Source organism: Hylobates moloch, unplaced genomic scaffold (assembly GCF_009828535.3).
Source record: "Hylobates moloch isolate HMO894 unplaced genomic scaffold, HMol_V3 SCAFFOLD_8, whole genome shotgun sequence".
Taxonomy (NCBI): domain Eukaryota; kingdom Metazoa; phylum Chordata; class Mammalia; order Primates; family Hylobatidae; genus Hylobates; species Hylobates moloch.
In genome coordinates, this window is record NW_026652283.1 from 3,829,146 (window position 1) to 3,850,336 (window position 21,191).

General features: G+C 39.1%; 1 protein-coding gene and 1 pseudogene across 5 annotated transcripts in view; one reads left to right on the forward strand and one right to left on the reverse strand.

Moving 5' to 3' along the window:
* The window catches only part of PARP11 (poly(ADP-ribose) polymerase family member 11), a 64,948-nt gene that overhangs the window by 12,150 nt on the left and 31,607 nt on the right, over positions 1-21,191 (reverse strand). For 4 of the 5 annotated variants that reach the window (XM_032159337.2, XM_058442771.1, XM_032159338.2 and 1 more), the window contains 3 exons: positions 5,468-5,596; positions 4,468-4,588; positions 1,743-1,818 (listed from right to left, as the gene is read on the reverse strand). In XM_032159337.2, the coding sequence (XP_032015228.1) occupies positions 1,743-1,818; positions 4,468-4,588; positions 5,468-5,596 (326 nt within the window). Of the gene's footprint in view, positions 1-1,742; positions 1,819-4,467; positions 4,589-5,467; positions 5,597-6,513; positions 6,564-21,191 lie in introns of all 5 variants that reach the window. The other variant, XM_058442772.1, reaches the window with a different exon arrangement.
* On the forward strand, positions 15,077-18,383 carry LOC116472544 (OTU domain-containing protein 4-like; annotated as a pseudogene).

A 21,191-nucleotide genomic window follows, 5' to 3' on the forward strand; every position in this document is an offset into this window, starting at 1 on the left:
AAATTTTTTTAGGTTTTATGTAGTCAACAGCCTTAAACAACTCCCTGCCAATAGGAAGCATGTATTACTTAACTTGCATGTGATAAATGCTCAATGTATTCCCACAGTAAATAAATATTTCTATGTCAGCACCTACTGACCTTCAACACCCTATTGTATCTTACCTAAACAATCCTCTCCTTTTATTATTGTCTTGCTTATTGTCCTCCATTCTGCTTAATTCTCTCCTTGTCCTGTCTTTGTTCTATGGATTGTACAGTCTGTGACAGAATAAAGTGTTTGATCCCATCACAGTGCTTCTTGTCTCCACCAAAGCATAGCAGATACAATGTACAATTACAACAACATCTTCCATTATTATGTCTCATTTTTCATTTTTCTCCCAGATTAAATACTTTCTGAAGATAAGTGATTCTTTTATTATATTATTTGTACTGAAGAATGTGGATATGATGTAGCTACTGAGGAAATACTATTCTCTATATTCCACAGAAGTACTAGAGCATTCATTTTATAAGTACTTGGAATAACTTTTAAATTGTGATGCTAAAATAAAACCAAAATAAATGCTAAAATAAAACCAAAAGTCTTGAAAAACAAACTGACAGAAACTTCAAATATTTCTTTCTTTAACCCCTTCCAAAATCTCCTTGGAAGGAGCAAATAGGCATTTCCTGCAATTAACATGCTTCCTTTTTTTTTTCCAGTCTCATTTTAAATTATTTGAACAAAAAGAATTTCAATACTTGCTTGAAGAGTCATTTTAGAAAATAGGAGATATGCTTTAAGATTTTTTCCTTCAAGTCCATTCACATGAATAATAAATATTTATTGTCTTCTGACATTTATACCTCCTTTTTCAGACTTCTTATGGCCAGAGCAAGCAAAAAAGAAAATTTGCAACCAAGTTCCAGGGAACAGAAAGCAATACTGTTGTCCACTGTTCTACCATCTTCCTTAGGACTCCCTTAGTCTCTGCAAATTTGAAATTACTCCCAGAAGTTGACCAATGGAGATCAATGTAGGTGGAAACAAAGTGAACAACTACCTAGTTCTTACGGCCCCAATAATTGTATGGCTCTGAGAGAGTATTTCCAAGTTAACAATTTAAACTTACCTCAGTGAGTTATTTTGTGAGTTTAGAGCACAGACCATAAGGCATTTTGTAACTAACATGCAAACTGTTCTAAAGAATTATAAAATGTAAATATACAAGAAGGAAACGGATAACATGAAAGGAAGCACTTAAATAATAATGTTGCTATTTTGTCAACAAATGAGAGATTTGATATTTATTTATTTATTTTAAATTTATTATTATTTTTTTTTTGTGATGGAGTCTCGCTCTGTCGCCCAGGCTGGAGTGCAGTGGCGCCAGCTCGGCTCACTTCAAGCTCTGCCTCACGGGTTCACGCCATTCTCCTGACTCAGCCTCCCAAGTAGCTGGGACCACAGGCGCCCGCCACCACATCTGGCTAATTTTTTTGTATTTTTAGTAGAGATGCGGTTTCACTGTGTGTTAGCCAAGATGGCTCAATCTCCTGACTCGTGATCTGCCCGCCTCGGCCTCCCAAAGTGCTGGGATTACAGGCGTGAGCCACCGTGCCTGGCCCAAGATTTGATATTTAAAAGATCAATATTATTAAATGACCTACCAAAATATTTCCAGTCTATTTGTTTTTCTGTCCAATAGTAAGGAAAAAAAAACCCTACTCTTTCCACCCCTATTCTCTTTACCATACCTGAAAGCACTGATAGAAAAGGGGGCTCTTTTTATTAAGCGCTGCTTTCCAGTGGTGAGATTCATTTGCTTCATTTCTGTATACAAAGACAAGATATTAGGTAAGTCATAAAAACACACTGTACTATAAATGTCATGAAGATTAATAGCCACGCTATGCGATGATCAGGAATCACGGAGCTTTCGGAGTAGCTGGCAAGCATAGTATATTATGGGCACTTTACCATACAGCTATGTATCATGTTGTGAAGGTGCTATTCAAGGAAGCACAGCTTCATTGCTTGATGTAAGCTCACACATAAAGATGCTAATTTCATCCACTGCTCAGTATGCACGGTCTATTCCCCTTCTGTATCACACTTAGGTTAAACAGACACTAAACTAGGAGAGTTCTAAACTTAGGAAAGCTAAGAGTACTAGAAAGAGAGAAATTACAGTATTAAATGTGGTTGGTTTATTAAGAAGAAAAATGCACTTTCATCTCTCCAAAAATTTTGGAAATGATTATAAAACTTGTACAACTCACAGAATTTCAAAAATTTCTACATTTCCTGATTTCTCTTTAATTATATAACTAAACCTAAAAAATAGGAAACCTGGCTAGACCCAGTACAAACTTACATAAAAAGATTCTAGCGATAAGAGACTAAGTACTTAAAGGTATCATTTTCTGCTTTCATCCATGCCTCAGTCATACCAATATTTACCAGGTCCATTTCTTCATTCCTCAAAGTTTAGTAGTGATTCTTAATGTAAGATTCTAGCCTGTTTATCTCATCTAATTGACATCATTCCATTTCAAAATGATTAGGTTTACCCACCCAGGCCAAGGCTAGTATAAAGTGTGTTCTGTCCTTTCTGTGTTCTCCTAGACTCTACACATACTGGATTTACCACTGTTCAGGGAGAAAGCAAGATCATCTCAGCATGTGGAGCAAGACCTGTGATGCCATCTTCTTGGACTGTCTCATTTTGAGTTTACTTTTCACCATTTTTATAAAGAAAACCTGAGGTGGCTAGTGGCAGAATGGCTGGAGCTGAAAACTGCAAAGAGTACATGTGAAATGCTAATATCCACGCCTCTGAAACAGGATCATTACATAGACGGCTGGGGAACTTGAGTTATTACTATATGTAACTCCTATTCCTTAATAATGATATTTTTAATTAACTTTTTGCTGAGAGCAAGTTTCCAAAAAGTATAATCTACTAAAAAAAATTCCTTCCGAAACATGTGGCTTGCTGAATTATCTACCAAATGCTTTGATACAGTTCATCCTCTACATGAGGTCTGCTGTCTGTGCATATCCTTCGGTTTCGGTTCTTCCTCAGAAATACTTGGACACGTGACCAAAAATGCCTACCAGACACCTTCTGCCTAGACTGCAACAGAGGGACAAATGTCAGGGCCTCTTAAATCCTGCTTATTTGCCTCATGGCATTAAAAAATTATGGCTTGTCACGAGTAAGGATCTAATGGTTTTTAACTCTTGATAATTAAAAAAAAAAAAAGCAAGAAAAACAACTCTGGTGGGATAATAATTATTGCATATTTGGTTCCATCAATCCCTTACTGGACAAATCCCCTTCACTGTTTCTGGGCCCTGGCTCATCCAAGGGGATTTCCTAACGTTTCACCACCCTACCCAGCCACAATACACTACTAACACAGTCATGAAGACACTACTCACAGCGACTGAGAAAGAACAGCTAAAGGACTAAGCTGTGCAGCAAACAAAATGTACTTATATTAAGAAACCCTCCCATCCAGGTCTTGTTTGCCTCTAAGCAATAAATAGCTGTAACTAACACCTTGAAACCTGAGGAGCTCAGTTCATCAGGTTTTTCATGGGATACCCCAAAACATGTCCATATATCACAGATGAGATCCAAAGTGGGGCTGATTTCCAGATTATCTGGCTAATCTGTGGAAGAGCCAAATCAATCAGAAAATGACAGAAGGCAATGTCCATTAAAGAAATCATTTTCTGACAAACACATCAAGAGAAAGGTCATTCAGCTAAAAGTTGTTCTTCAAACTACTGCCAGCTACCTATGACTTTCTCACTTAACATCTGTTTGATCCTTAAAGTAAAAAGGTTCTGGCCAGGCAAGATGGCTCACGCCTGTAATCCCAGCACTTTGGGAGGTGGAGGCGGGTGGATTAGGAGGTCAGGAGTTCAAGACCAGCCTGGCCAACATGATGAAATGCTGTCTCTACTAAAAATACAAAAAAATTAGCCGGGTGTGAGGGCCGGTGCCTGTAATCCCAGCTACTCGGGAGGCTGAGGCAGATAATTGCTTGAACCCGGGAGGCGGAGGTTGCAGTGAGCCGAGATCATGCCACTGCACACCAGCGCGGGTAACACAGCGAGACGTCTCAAAAAAAAAAGTAAAAATGTTCTTATCTATTTCAAAAGACCGATGGGATGAATAAAACAACTGATACAGTGTTTTGTGTTCCTCAGAAGACAAGTATTAAATGCACTTAATATATAAGACAATCTTCCCATACATTAATATATACAAACATATAAACACCTTTTATAAAAGGCAATGTTGCTCAAGATTTTAAAACTTGAATTTTTATAGAGGTATTTTTGTATATAACAAAAAAGATATACTTCACTGTTTGCAAATATATCCACTAATCCTGACCTTCAGAGCTGTAGATTTTATCATATCAATATACTAAAAACACACAACTATTAGGGAAAAAAACATACCTGCAAAGTCTATCTTGTAGCTGAATTTGGAAGTAGTAAAAGAAATGGAGCCACAAGGGTTTGTTTTGAAGCTTTTTTCGATATCTTCACTGCTAACTGAACACTGACTGTTGGTATCCGGCTTTAAGACAAACCAGAAAGTTTCATTTACCAGCTGTTCACATTAATGACTTGGCCACAGAGGTGGTACTGTGGTCATAGAGACAGGGAATGGAGGGACAAGGGAAACTTACTAATCACCTGTTCTAGTTCCCAACACACAGGGAGAATCACAACTAAGCTAGCATATTGAAAATGGTTTAAGGATCTCCAGTGAAGAAACAACTGGTTATAGTCCCCTTCAATAACTAGATATATATAGAAATAGAGTTATTTTTCCAGATAATTACAATTTTTACAGATTATTCCAATAATTATACTTTCTAAGTGCCTCAAATTAAATCTTCTTTATATAGTTTAGTAGAGTTAAAAAAAGACTACAGGTTTTGAGTACAGATTCAAATCTCAGTTTAACTAGCTGTGTGACCCTTGACAAATTATGTCAACTTTTCTGAGTTTCACTTTCCTTGACTGTAAGACAGAATGTTAACGTCTGCTTCCAAGTTACTGTGAGGATAAGGGAGAAAATAAATGTACAACACCTAACATAATACCTGGCATACAGAAGTGTTTAATATGGATTTGTTCTTCCCTTTCTCTTTGTCCACCAAACCAAACTTGGAGTTGCTCAGATGTGCTGACACCATGCAACTCTCAGTCACATTTGCCCTCTGTACACACAGTAAACACATATTGTTTCTTCTAAATACATGCGTGTGAAAACTTGGGGAAAAGAAAAGGAAAAGGACTAGAAGAATTTCTAACTTTTCTTTTAGTTAAACAATTTTATTTCCTTAAGGTTTGACTTCAAGTTCTACATTTATACCCATTTTACATACATCAGCAAGGTGATGCTAAGTGAATCGAAAACACTTCTGCTAAATTAAAGGAAAGGAGGTACCTGAAACATGTGCCACTTCCCACATTCTGCCAAGTAAAACCAGCCCCACTGGGTATCCGACGTGTCCATGTCGTCCACTTCATCATTTGTTGTTTTAGAAAATAATTCTTCTGCTTTGTGAAACATCTCCTGAAAAGTCAGAAAGAGGTGGAGGAAGAAATAATCCTATTAATAACAAGTATACTTTTTACAGATCATTTTACTTCTTTACAAAGAGTGGTATTCAAGTGTCTTTCCTCCCATGACCCTTTAAAAACAGCTTTCTATCTTTCATATTGGCTCTGAAGATAAACATTTAAAATGTTGGACATCACTGCTTAACAATTTAGGCAAGTAATAATCATCTTAGGTAGAATACGCCAGTGTCTCTTCAAGCATTTAAGTAAGCTAGATCAACATCAATAAGCACTTCAGGTTTCAGCATAGCCCCGAGCATTTTCGATTTTATCTTATGCTGATGTATTTGGTCAAAAGGACCCATGCTATCACACTGGTTAAGATCAAATACATCTAATTTTTATTTTAAACAGTCATTTCATTTAATGGCATGGAAAGATATTTATATGGTGTTGAGTGTAAAAGATTACAAAAAAATAGAAATAGTATAATCCAATTTTAGTAAAAATATACTTACTCCTGTGAATGTGTGTGTGTATAAGTGTATGTAAATGTTTACACACATATATAGAAAAAAGTCTGGATGTATATATAACGATCTACCACCACTTTTTCTAAGTGTCAGGATAAAATAACAATAATAGTAACCTTTATATGACTTGCTATGTGCCAGCTACTGTTCTAAGTACTACACAGATGGTAACTCATTTAGGTCTCACAACAACCTAGAGACAGGTACTATCAGTACCCCAAATTTATAAATGAGGAAACTAAGGCATAGAGAGGTCATACGATGAGGAAGTCAAGATTCAAACCCAACATCCTGGTTTCAGGGTCTATGCACTTAGCCACCGTCACATACTGTCTTATACTTCATTATCAGTGATTTCATAACTTTAGCTGCACCAATTCACTCACATACGCATTACCTTTGAAAAGTTTTAAACATTCTTGGTTGGGTATTGCAATGAAGAAGTCTCTAGAAAGGAGACAGAGAGGCTGGTCAAAGAAAATTAAACTCAATCTGGAATTCGGCTTCCTGTCCTCATTCTTTGAGGGTTTTTAAATTATTAAGTTTATACAACCACTACAGAAAAAATATTCTTCTTGCAAAAAATCAGAACATTCAAAATAAAGCTAAAGACTTTTTTAACCGTCACTTCCATTCCTGGTACCTTCTCACCTTTCTTCCCCAGGGTTAGCCAATGCTATAATTTCACTGCATATCTTTCAGATCTCTCTCTCCCTCACTCTATGTTTGTGTGTGGATAATTATACACATATAAAAACATAGAGTTATTGACGACTTGTTAAAAATTTGATTTCCTGTATCATTGTTTTTTTTAACAAAGAATATGTGCTACTGGGTAATTCAGAAAATATTTGCCTTTTAATTTCATCATTTAAAATGTCCATCCTATTTTCAGAAGCTGTAGTAACCTGGAATAAGTTTCTATTACCTTGTCTAGGCCACAGTTGGCTCTTCACAAAATGAAAAATGATAGACTCCTTCCTCATTGGGTTGTTGCTATAAATGAATGAGACAATGCAGTAAAGTACCAAGTACAGTGCCTGACCCCAGTGAAGGGGGTTTGTTATGTTTTATATATGTTTGGAAACTCAAGCAATGCTTTACGATTATTTCCCATTTTTTTCTTCATGTTTTAAATTTGGTTGGCTTCTAAGAAATGAAAAATAGAACACCCTAGGATCAAAGCCTTCTGGTTTAGGACCCACTATTTACCTTACATATTTTAACCACATAATAAAGACAATGATTTAAAGTTTAAGATCAAACTGTCCAGTAAACTATTCACAATTCCTACTGCTTTTTTTTTTTTATTAATGTTCATTTCATTGGGCCATTTAACTGTGAGAAAGAGAGAAGGAAAGAAAGGGTGACGTAAATTTAGTTTTTCTTCTGAAAATAACCAGAAAAATTTGGAAGAATGAGATTGGAGCTAATAGTTCAGAAAAATATTTGCCTTACGAGTTCTATCTTTTCTCTATTAGAAAAGAGAATAGAAAATAGGAAAGTTCCCTTTATACAGCATACATATAACATGTGTGCTCCGCTATAAAACACCTTACCTAAGACTTCGCTTTAGGCTAGATTATAAATGAAAGTGTTTCAGCAACATCCTTTCAGAGCTTTCTGTTATAAATAGCTTTGGATGGGACAGGTACCATTGTATTGAACATTCCTAAAGCACTTCAAATCTTATAAAATTCCTTATCAAATTACACTATTTTTTTCTTCCACAATTCAATGTGCAGGAGAGATAAGTGATTATTTTCCAATTAAAGTCAGGAAAAAAAAAGCAGAGAATAATATAATTTTTTGTCTAGATTCACAGCTAGCAGTACAGAGAATATTAAAGAAACACCTAAGGCCTCCTGAACATCACTTCTTCCCCTAAGTTACCAAGCCCCACTGTCTCCTTTTCACACATGGACAGGTATTTCTCCTCTCCTATGTTGCTAACATTTAATTTAATTGCTTTGCTTCACAGATGCTCTGGGTTTCTTTCAAAAGATGCATTTTATAAGATTAAACATTTCAATTTTCTACAGTAAGTTTTCTCTCCAAAGAAATGATGATTTTGCATAATTATGCTCAAAGAGTTAAGTCAAATTTAAATTAATAACTTTAAAATACCGCAACCATAGTAAGAATGGCTCTAGGCTAGGACACATTTATAGGTAATAAAAAGAATATTCACCAGTTATCGGTTATGAAGTAGGTATTTAATAATGTTAGATGAATGAACTTGTTCAGTCACAATGCCATATCCTGTCTGACTTTCCTGTTCGTAATTAGAAGCAGGCTGGGAAGAAGAAAAAGCTAGTACAAAGCAGCAAAGCATTTTGTAAAGTTTCAAGGGCAATGGGTATGCTGGTAGAACCTGTCTGTAATGTTATCTGTTACAAAGAGAATCTTTATTTACAGAGCCTGGAAACAGTCAGTCTGAATCATCAAATTGAAAAGCTGTGTGGAAAATGAGTTTAAAGTCAAAATCCTGGTCTATATAAGGAAAATAAGGCTGTCTTCCAGACTGGTTTCAAGTTTTCTGATATAAATTTTAGTTTACTAGAACAAAGTATAATTTATTTTGTTAGCATGAGTATAGTATCTTGAGGAAATTATATTTGGTAATAATAACTTCCTTGCCTCTACATATAAAGAAGATCTCAAACCTGATCTTAAGAGCTTAAAAATGAACGAGAACTTTCAAAATGACAGAATAAGGAGCTCAGTGGAACTGGCAAAACTACATTTTAAAAACTAGTAGGCCGGGTGTGGTGGCTCACACCCATAATCCCAGGGCTTTGGTGAGGCTGAGAAGGGAGGTTTGCATGAGGCCAGGAGTTTGAGGCAAGCCTGGCAACATAGTGAGACTCCATCTCTACAAAAAAAATAAAATAAAAATTACTCAGGCATGCTGATGCATGCTTGTAGTCCTAGCCACTTGAGAGGCTGAAATGGAAGGATTACTTGAGCCTAGGAGTTTGAGGCTGCAGTGAGCTAACATCATGCCACTGCACTCCAGCTTGACACAGCAGGACCCCGTCTCACAAAAATTAATTAATTAAAAATTAAAAACTGCTGAAAATTATTTTAAAAAACAAACGTTTAAAGTCTCTGGAAATTGTACTAAGGGCATACAAAAAGTGGAGAAACATTCATTTAAGAAAACTTACTCAATCTCAGAACAAGTCAGAGTCTGTGGCGTTTGAGTTACAAACTGCACCATTCCCCACATCCCACCAGGTCCGTATTATGAAGGCTCTACCTATGGTACATGTAGCCAAAAGACAGGCAGAGGGCTCCCTCTCCCTCTGGCTTCCAGACTGTGGCTAGTTTCACCCTGGGAGGGACAGGCTGCTGGTGTTTCTCCTTTCCTTCAGCCCAGAGGTGTAGAAGCTCTGTTCTGGAGAGGTGACACAGAGGACCGGTCTCTCTTTCCCTACACAGCCCCCATTCAAAAGGTAGAATTTCTATTCCAGGTACAGCAGGCTGAGAATATTGGGCCCTAACTGCCACCACCCCAACTTGCTCCCAGAGTACAGGTTTTGTGCCAGGAGCAGTCAGCTAAGAAGACCAAGGGCTGCTACCACCACTCCAGTGCCCACTCTAAGAATGGAGTGTTAGTTACTCTGGGGAAAAAAGGCTCTCACCTTCAGCCCCAGGTGCAGTGGCATGGAGATTTTGCTCAGGAGGAAAGGCAGGCCATAAGGACAAAGAGCTCTACATTTCCACCTGAGAGGATTGACTTTATTTGGAACAGAGAGAACCCCATGCCTAAGGGCATTATTGAAAACAGGGGGCTGGGGCTTACAAATCCCAGCACTTTGGGAGGCCGAGATGGGCAGATCACCTGAGGCCAGGAGTTTGAGACCAGCCTGGCCAACATGGTGAAATCCCAACTCTACGAAAAATACAAAAAATTAGCCAGGTGTGGTGGCGTGCACCTGTAGTTCCAGCTACTCAGGAGGCCGAGACAAGAGAACCAATTGAACCCAGGAGGCAAAGGTTTCAGTGAGCCGAGATCACGCCATTGCTCTCCAGCCTGGGCAACAAGAGTGACACTCCATCTCAAAAAAAAAAAAAAAAGACAGAAAACAGTGGAAATCTTAATGAAAAACAATTAAGAAAGGCTAAGAGATCCAATACAAGCAGAATGGCAGAGCAGGCAGAAGCTTAATGCAGAGAACCAGAGACAGCCAAGAAGAACCCTCTTAGATCATAGAGGAGTCAGAAAGGCAGTATAAAAACACTAGGCTGTATCCACCCAGGAATGATCAGGGCAGAACATGGGGCAGTCTTGAAAACATTCTCTAAGCTATACACACACCCATCAACACAGGGTAGAAACTTCACTGGCACAAGGGTCTTAATCACAACCTCTGGCCAAACACAACTTAACAGAATCTACTCTGACCCAGGGGTAATTCCTATGAAGCCAGGGTTAAATGAAACAGCACTATCATCCCTGACAGTCTGGAATACTGTGTACATGCTCAAGGTTGGGCCCTCTCAGGAACTAACTTCCAAGCTACTAGCGCCTGGCTAAATGTAGGACAAAAAAAAAAAAAAAAAAAATGTAAACTCCCTGAACTATAATAGCAGCCACCAAGCCACACGCACATTTAACACTTAAGGGTAAAAATCTAAAACTACCTAAGGGAACGCAAGCACAACCTGTGACCAGTACATAGTCTATGCCAATCCAGAAATGCCACGTAAGTAGTCAGGCTAAGAGATTAAGAACAATAGGGAAAAATCTAAGCTGGGATATGAGAAGCTACACACTGTGAGGAAAATGAACTTTACAGAATTTGTTCAGCTATATCACTAAACACACAAACCAATAACCAACCAACCACAATAGGGATCAGTATCCAGAGTTGCTATGTTACTTAAAATATCCAGTTTTCAACAAAAAAATTATGAGATATAAAAAAACTTCATAAAGATGTGATCAATACACACAGAAAACCAAAAGAAGCTGCCTCTGGATGAGGTACAGGTGGTAGACTGAACAAACACTTCAAAGCAATTATTACAAATATGTTCAAAGACCCAAATGAAACTTTGTTTAACAGGTCAAGCGAAATTATGATGACAATGTCTCATCAAATAAATAATATCAATAAAGAGAGAAATAATTTAAAATAATCAAATGGAAATTTTGGAGTTGAAAAGTATAGTAAGTAAAATGAAAAACTCTAGAAAGGCTCAGTGGTGGATTTGTGAACAAGAAAATATCAGCAAACTTGAACATAAATCAGTAGACATTATGTAATAGATGAAATGTAAGAAAGGAAAGAAAAAATTGCAGGCCGGGCGCGGTGGCTCACGCTTGTAATCCCAGCACTTTGGGAGGCCGAGGCGGGCGGATCACGAGGTCAGGAGATCGAGACCACGGTGAAACCCCGTCTCTACTAAAAATACAAAAAAATTAGCCGGGCGTGGCGGCGGGCGCCTGTAGTCCCAGCTACTCGGAGAGGCTGAGGCAGGAGAATGGCGTGAACCCAGGAGGCGGAGCTTGCAGTGAGCCGAGATCGCGCCACCGCACTCCAGCCTGGGCGACAGAGTGAGACTCCGTCTCAAAAAAAAAAGAAAAAATTGCAGAAAAATAAACAGAGCATTAGAGAAATGTGGGATACCATTAAGTGCACCAATATATAAATAACTGCAGTATCAGAAGCAGAGGAGAGAGACAAAGGCACAGGAAAAACTTTAAAGAAAGTAAAACTATCCAAATTTGTAAATTTTATATACACACACACACATATATATACACACACTCACACACATCTATATGTGTGTGTGTGTATAGATATAAATCTACACATCCAAGAAGCTCAATAAATTCCAAAAGGGAAAAACACAGAGATCCAAATGCAGACACATCAAAGTCAAAATTTCAAAAGTCAAAGACAAACAGAAAATCTTGAAATCAGCAAGAGAAAAACAACTGATCACATATAAGAGAATCCTAATGAGATTAACAGCTGACTTCTCATCAGAAACCCTAGAGGCCAAAAGTTAGGAGACAACATTCTCAAAATACACAAAGTAAAAAACAAACAAACAAAAAAAAGCGCCTATCAACCAAGAATCTTATACCAGCAAAACTATCTTTCAAAAATGAAGGTGAAATAAAGATATTGCCACAATTATAAAAACTGAGAGAATTCACTGCTAGCAAACCTGCTTTACAAGAAATAATAAAGGAAGTTTATCAGGCTGAAATGATACTAGGCATTAATAATAATCCATGGGGGATAAAAAAGAACAAAAGAGTGCTGGTAAAAGGTATAATTGCTGATTTCTCCTTTCATCTCTTGACTGATTTAAAAGTAACTACATAAACCAACACATGAACTGCCAAAGAAAGCTGGCTTCGCTCCCTGCCCCCACAGAAAACCAAAAACAAGTACACAGCACCAAGATTATCACCAGCAATATCCCAGAATGCAAATATTATGTAGGGAGAGGCAGTTCCCAGGGACACAGAGGAATGAAAAAACTGAGCAGACAGTAATGGAATTGGATTTCCTTACCCACGATGCCTCACCACAAAATCAGCCCAGCATCAAGCATACAGAAAACCTTCCCCTGATTCATGATTTCTACACTGGAAAAAGTGAGATTAAGGTGGCCAACCAGCTTTCCTACCATCTTGGGTTCCCTGACAGAAGACCTGTCCCTACCTCAATCTACAGGAAGCACTGGGAGTACCTGAAGGGAGAACTACCCCTGAAAACAGCCAGAGACAAAGGAGTCAAGTAGGACTACAGTCCCTAACCCTGGAAACTGCTCTGTAACTCAATCAAAGGAGACACCAAATCAGAGTGGCTATTCAGCAACACCACATTGTAGGAGCACAAACTCCAAGTCAGCCTTCCCACGCTGCCAGGATAACCTCTTTGGTACCTCTCCCACTCAGCATGGGCAGTGTTCTAATTATTTACTGGAGCTGAGAAAAACCTGAGTGTAAGGCACTATCTAGTGCTTAAAAGGAGGCAGGCCTAGCAGGTAAAAAAATATACTCAACAGCTAAATTACAAAGATCTCTAATCTCTCTATAGTACAACTTGTTGAATCTATAAGATGTTTTTGTAAGTCTTGCAGTAACCATAATGTAAAAACCTATAATAGACCCACTAAAAATAAAAAGCAATGAGTTAAAACATACGACCAGAGAAAATCACTTAACCAGAAAGGAAGATGTAAGAAAGGAAGAGAGCAGTTACAAACCAACCAGAAAATAAGCAACAAAATAAACTAGTAAGGATGACTTTATAAATAATAACCCTGAATGCAAATGGACTCAATTCTCGAATTAAAGAGCACAGAGTGGCTGAATGGGGAATAAAAAAAAAAAAAAAACAAGATCCAAATATATGCTACCTACAAGAAACCGACCTCACCTATAAAGACACACATGAGGATGAAAGTGAAGGGATAAAGATATTCCATGCAACTGGGAAACAAAGAAGAGCAAAGAGTAGCTATATTTATAAAGAGATAAAATAGACTATGAACAAGGCCTGTAAAAAGAGATAAAGAAGGTCAATAAATAATGATAATGGTGTCAACTAAGCAAGTGGACATAATAATTATAAATATCTATGCACTCAACACCCAAGATCTTAAGTATATAAAACAAACATTAATAGACTTCAAGTGAGGGGTAGACTGCAATACAGCAAAAGTAAGACATTTTAAAAATAATAATAATAATAAAAAGTAAGGGACAGAAAATCAACAACAACAACAACAACAACAAAAACCACATCAGGTTTAAACTACATAGTAGATCAAACGGGCCTGTCATTTACAGAACATTTCATCCAACTGCTGGAGAATACACATTCTTTTCATCAACACAGGAAATATTCTTCCAAAGAGGCCATATCTTAGGCCACAAAAAGTCTCAACAATTTCAAAAAAGCAGAAATCATATCAATTATCTTTTCTGACCACAATGAAACTAAACTAGAAACCAAAGAAAGGAGGAACTTTGGAAACTACACAAAAACATGGAAATTAAACATGCTCCAAAATGACCAACTAGCCAATGAAGAAATTAAGAAGGAAATTTAAAATTTCTTAAAGCAAATGAAAGTGGAGATACAAAATACCAAAATCTATGGGATACAACAAAAGCAGTACTAAGAGAGAAGTTTATAGCAATAAACAGCTGTATCAAAAAAGTACACTTTTAAAAAAGAAATCAACAACAATCTAACAATGCACACCTTAGGGAACTAGAAAAGCAAAAATAAACCAAATCCAAAATTAACAGAAGGAAAGAAATAACAAATACCAGAGCATAAATAAATAAAATTGAGACTTAAAATCAATATAAAAGATCAATGGTGCAAAAAGCCGCATTTTTCAAAAGATAAACAAAAATTGACAAAGTCTTGCTAAGACTAAGAAAAAAAGATCCAGGGGGCACCCCCACCCGCTCCCCGCCCCTCGGGCGCCCTCCAGCCAGGTGGGGAAACGAAAGGCCGCGTCTTTCTTTTTTGGTTTCCTCGGCTCCCGGCGTGGGGAGTGGGCGGGGAACACAGACCCCGCTTCACCTGAGCCGGCCCAGCGTGCGCGCCAGGGGCGGGGGGTTTCTCGGTTCACACCGGTGCGGACGAGGAAACCTGTGGGGGCGGCGACCCCCAGCCTGGGTCCTGAGTCAGGCAGCGAGGCCGTCGGGAAGTGACTACTCACTCTCGGGGTTTTCCTTAATCCCGCTCCCCCAGTTTGTCGTGGGCGCGTGTTCGCTCCGAGGAGGTGGCCGCGTGCGGACAGCCATGCATTAGGCAGGGCTCCCCTATGCGCCCGGAGAGAGAGGGGACCGCTGCCTCGGGCCGCCGCCGCCTGCCGCCGCTCGCGGAGCCCGAGCCCCAGCCCGAGCAGCCGGCGGCCTGGCCATGTGGGGCTAGCCCTCGCCGGGCCTGGCCTGCAGCAGGACCAGCAACATGGAGGCGGCCGTCGGCGTCCCCGACGGCGGGCACCAGGGCGGCGCGGGGTCCCGTGAGGACGCGACACCCCATGGACGCCTATCTGCGGAAACTGGGCTTGTATCGGAAACTGGTCGCCAAGGACGGGTCGTGCCTGTTCCGGGCCGTGGCGGAGCAGGTATTGCACTCTCAGTCCGGCCATGTTGAAGTCAGAATGGCCTGTATTCACTATCTTCGAGAGAACAGAGAGAAATTTGAAGCGTTTATAGAAGGATCATTTGAAGCATATTTAAAGCGTTTGGAAAATCCACAGGAATGCGTAGGACAAATGGAAATAAGTGCCCTTTCTCTTATGTGCAGGAAAGATTTTATAATTTATCGGGAACCAAATGTTTCTCCTTCACAAGTAACTGAAAATAATTTTCCTGAAAAGGTGTTACTGTGTTTTTCAGATGGAAATCATTATGATATTGTGTATCCCATAAAGTATAAAGAAAGCTCTTCTATGTGTCAGTCTCTCCTTTATGAATTGCTTTATGAGAAGGTATTTAAAACTGATGTTAGTAAAATTGTGATGGAACTAGACACGTTGGAAGTAGCTGCTGAAGACAACAGTGAAATATCGGATTCAGAGGATGACAGCTGCAAGAGTAAAACTGCTGCTGCTGCTGTTGTGAATGGATTTAAACCTTTGTCAGGCAGTGAGCAGCTGAAGAACAATGAGAACTCTACTAGCCTGCCTTTGTCTAGAAAGGTTCTGAAGTCACTCAATCCTGCAGTCTATAGAAATGTGGAATATGAAATTTGGCTGAAGTCTAAACAAGCTCAGCAAAAACGTGATTATTCCATTGCTGCTGGCTTACAATATGAAGTTGGAAACATGTCAAGTTAGGTTGGATCACAATGGAAAATTTTTGAATGCAGATGTTCAAGGAGTTCATTCTGAGAATGGACCAGTTTTGGTTGAAGAACTGGGAAAGAAGCACACATCAAAGAACCTCAAGGCACCTCCCTCAGAAAGCTGGAACACAGTGTCAGGGAAGAAGATGAAAAAACCTTCCACTTCTGAACAAAATTTCCATTCTGATATGGATTACAGAGGGCCAAAGAATCCAAGCAAGCCAATAAAAGCCCCATCAGCACTACCTCCTCGACTGCAGCATCCTTCAGGAGTAAGACAACGTGCGTTCTCTAGTCATTCTTCAGGGTCACAGTCTCAGAAATTCTCCAGTGAGCACAAAAATCTTAGCCGGACACCTTCACAGATCATAAGAAAACCTGATCGTGAAAGAGTTGAGGATTTTGATCACACGAGTCGAGAATCTATTTCGGCCTTTCCCCAGAAGAGCGCAGAGAGAAGCAAGTTATAGAAGAATCCCGTTTACTCTGTGAGATTCAGAACAGAGATGAACAGGCTTTCCCAGCCCTTTCCAGCTCATCAGTCAGTCAGCTTCTCAGAGTAGCAATCCATGTGTCCAGAGAAAGTCATCACATGTAAGTGGCAGAAAAGGAAGCAGGCGGAGAATGGATACAGAAGAACGAAAAGACAAAGACTCTATTCATGGACATAGTTGGATAAAAGACCCGAACCAAGCACATTGGAGAATATTACTGATGATAAATATTCAAGTTTCGTCACCATCAAAGTCAAAGAAGTTAGAGTGCCCTTCTCCTGCAGAATAAAAGCCAGCAGAACATGTGTCTTTGTCAAATCCAGCTCCCCTTCTAGTTTCTCCAGAGGTACATCTAACTCCTGCGGTGCCCTCTTTACCAGCCACTGTGCCAGCCTGGCCAAGTGAACCTAAAACTTTTGGACCAACAGGTGTCCCTGCTCCAATTCCCGTTTTGTCAGTGACACAGACTTTGACCACTGGACCTGATTCTGCTGTACCCCAAGCTCATTTAACATCCTTCCAGTTCCTGTGTCAATACAGGCAGTTAACCAGCCCTTGATGCCTTTGCCTCAGACATTGAGACTTTATCAAGACCCACTCTATCCCAGGTTTCCTTGTAATGAAAAGGGAGATCGAGCCATTGTGTCAGACTGGGGAGGACCTACCTAAAGATAAGAATATTCTTCGATTCTTCTTCAATCTTGGTGTGAAGGCATACAGTTGTCCTATGTGGGCCCCACATTCTTACCTGTACCCTCTGCACCAGGCCTACCTGGCAGCCTGCAGGATGTACCCAAAGGTCCCTGTCCCTGTTTATCCTCATAATCCCTGGTTCCAAGAGGCTCCTGCTGCTCAGAATGAAAGTGATTGTACCTGTACTGATGCCCACTTTCCTATGCAGACTGAGGCCAGTGTTAATGGTCAAATGCCACAGCCAGAGATTGGACCGCCGACATTTTCTTCACCTCTGGTTATCCCTCCATCTCAGGTGTCTGAAAGTCATGGACAATTGTCTTACCAGGCTGATCTTGAATCTGAGACCCCTGGGCAGCTTCTGCATGCTGATTATGAAGAGTCACAAAGTGGTAAGAATATGTTCCCCCAACCATCTTTTGGACCCAATCCATTCTTAGGCCCAGTTCCTATTGCACCTCCTTTCTTTCCTCATGTTTGGTATGGGTACCCTTTTCAGGGATTCATAGAAAATCCAGTAATGAGGCAGAATATTGTCCTGCCCTCTGATGAGAAAGGAGAATTGGATCTGTCTCTGGAAAATCTGGATCTGTCTAAAGATTGTGGTTCAGTTTCAACAGTAGATGAGTTTCCAGAAGCCAGGGGTGAACATGTACATTCTCTCCCTGAAGCAAGTGTGAGCAGTAAGCCGGACGAAGGCCGGACAGAGCAATCTTCCCAGACATGAAAGGCAGATATGGCATTGGCTTCCATCCCTCCTGTGGCAGAGGGAAAGGCTCATCCTCCCACTCAGATTCTAAACAGAGAGAGAAACTGTGCCTGTTGAACTTGAACCTAAAAGGACCATTCAAAGTCTGAAAGAAAAAACAGAAAAAGTAAAAGATCCTAAGACTGCTGCTGATGTGGTCAGCCCTGGGGCCAACTCTGTGGATAGCAGAGTGCAAAGACCAAAAGAAGAGAGTTTAGAAGATGAAAATGAAGTGTCTAATATTTTGAGAAGTGGTAGATCCAAGCAGTTCTATAATCAAACTTATGGAAGCAAGAAGTACAAAAGTGATTGGGGCTATTCTGGTAGGGGCGGATATCAACATGTGAGAAGTGAGGAGTTCTGGAAAGGACAGCCAAGCAGAAGTCGGGATGAAGGTTATCAGTACCATCGAAATGTCAGAGGACGGCCATTTAGGGGAGATAGGAGGAGATCAGGGATGGGAGATGGCCATAGGGGACGGCACACTTGATGGTTGTTGCCGAAGTATTTTCTAACAGAAACTCTTAGGTGGAATGTTTCTGAAGGCTTTAAAAAAATACAATAAAGTAAAAACCCCAGTTGGAACTCTTTCTTCTCCCCAGCCCCCTTACCTTCACTCCCATACTGGACAAGACATTTTGGATATGAGTTCAAGGGGGCAGGTTAATTCCTGGCATTGCCAGTTTTCTTCATTCGGAATCTGTTTATTTATCAAGTGACTGTCCCCGTAAAAAGTAGAAGATGTTTGTTAAAGTATTTTTTATAAACAGCTTAATATAAAACATTATAGATTTAGTGTTTGGCTTTTTTCCTTATAAGTTTATAAGTTTGTTCAAATGTTGGAAATGTGTGCTTTATAGTGTTTACTAAAGTGACAAGAAAATACACCATTTGACACACTATAGATTCCAAACATAACGTTGCACCAAATAGAAATGTGTATTTTATTATGCAATGACTTAGTCATAAACGGCCTCAAACAATTCTCAGCCTAAAACACTGTTGTCTTTTAAAATGCTTCCAACCCAAAGGCCTTTCATCTCAGTATCTGTCAAACTTGAATGTCTTCTCTTTAATATTCACATAAGGCAGCCTATTAACTGTGTCTTAGCAATGTTGTATATAGTTCTTATAATATTCATAAGGTATATTTTTGAATTTTGGTATTTGTTGAGACTGCATAGAAGAATAGTAGGAAATCCAATGAAATGGCTGTTTCCACCAAGGATGCTTAGCACTGGTGTAAATATCGTGGCGCGTAGTTGAAAGAAATGTAGATGCTATGCATTTTGAAAATAACCTGCATCAGTTAGAACTGCAGAAGTTTTTTTAATGCCACTTTAACACTAATGCACTGACAGATTCTGAATATTTTGTGAGAAGAAATGTTAAAAATTTTTAGCTTGACAGGTTTCTAGAGTTATTGTGTGTGTTTTTTCCCCCTTGCACCATTGGTTGTGTATCACTTTCACTTTACACTTGCATGTTCTACTTGTCAGGGCTGGAACTATTGTATAGAAGATAATATGATTGTGACTTCTAGTTCTTTTCTAGAGGATGCTGCTAGAAAATGGTTTTGCTTTGTATTTTACAGCTTGTTACCCTTAGGTAGGTAACATCTTCCATTTTGCTTTCTTCCAGTCTTTGCAGTATTGACTACAGGTTCCCTTTGCATGTTGTACTCTGTTCTCATTTGGAGATTGAACTCTGAATTAACACAGTATTCATTCATCTGTTATTTTGTAAAAATAACTGTAGCTTATATTCCTTATTTGTACATACCAATGTGAAAATCCACTCTGTTATTATGTTGAGATTATCTTCTGATCAGGAAGTTTGAGTGCTATGCAAATAACATAGTAGTAATTTCTCTTTGCATGCCATGTGTAATATACCTAGCCAAAACCAGATGCGGTGACTTTTTTTATAAAGCAAATTACTTAAGAAAATACAATTCACTTGAATTTGACAAACTGAAACATGAGTTTTCTGGGTTCTCTGATAACCTATGGGAATGTTTGGATGCCAGCTGGGCTCAGTGAATCGCCACTGTACTGTAATAATGGTTATTTACCTCTGTGCTGTTTTAATTACCTAACGTCTGTGTAACTGCTGATTTGAGTAGTGATTAGCATTTAGATAATGTAACAGGATTTTAGAGAGCACTTTGAAAGATAACATTTTATTATGATGGTGCTAGGTAAAAAATTGTAAAGACTGGGATGGTTGTGTGGCAAACATTTTTTGAGAGAACCTATTGAAAGAATTTGTTGTCACCTTCTAAACTAGAATAGTTGTTGAAGGTACCGCTTAAGCCATTTTTTTCTTAACATTGGTGGCTCAGTTAAGGAATGAGAAGATAGAGGGTCCTCCACTTTCAGCTTATGCTTTTTTATGTAGGACTAGCTTACCTGATTTTAATGAAAATCACATTTTGATATAAACACCAGATTTGAAAGTTCAATGTGTTTGATCTCAGGAGTCCAAAATAAGTTGTTGCTTCTAGTGTCCTGCATTTTATTGACTGGGGTTTGATCTCAGCTTCTGAAAATGTTTAAAAATTGGAAGGAAATACTATTCATATCTTCATTGTCACTTTGTCTTACCTCAGTTGAGTAACAGAATATATAGCTCCTGAAGGAAACACTGATTTGCTTTCTGTTTCCCATATTTCACCTCTAGGATATGATGGAAGAAGTGCTTGAAAGAGAATTTTAGCAGATGGTACTTTTCTCAGTGACCTCTGGAATAAAAGAACTGACTTTTGATAGTTTTAAAATTAATCTTTGCATGAAGGTTGGTTTCGCTTTTTTCCTTTAAGTTTGTTTTTAAATGTATTAATTAGTTGAGGGGATTTTGCGTTATGCTGAGGTCAAACTAAGGCTAAGCAAGCGTTTGTCCTTCATTTTAACTGTTTATGTCATACTGTATGTTGACATATTTCTTTATAAGAGAATAGAGGCAAAAGTATAGAACTGAGGATCATTTGTATTTTTGAGTTGGAAATTATGAAACTTCACCATATTATGATCACACATATTTTGAAGAACAGACTGACCAAAGCTCACCTGTTTTTTTGTTAGGTGCTTTGGCTGAACTTGATTCCAGCGCTATTTTCCCTTTGGTGTTGTGTATGTCTCTTCATTTTCTCTCAAATAAATCTTCAACTCTTGCCCCATGTCTCCTTGGCAGCAGGATGCTGGCATCTATATAGTCCTCATACTGTTTACTGATAACCCACAAATTCATTTTCATGGCAGACCTGAGCTCAGACCCTGCCTTGTCCTGGCAAGAGTAG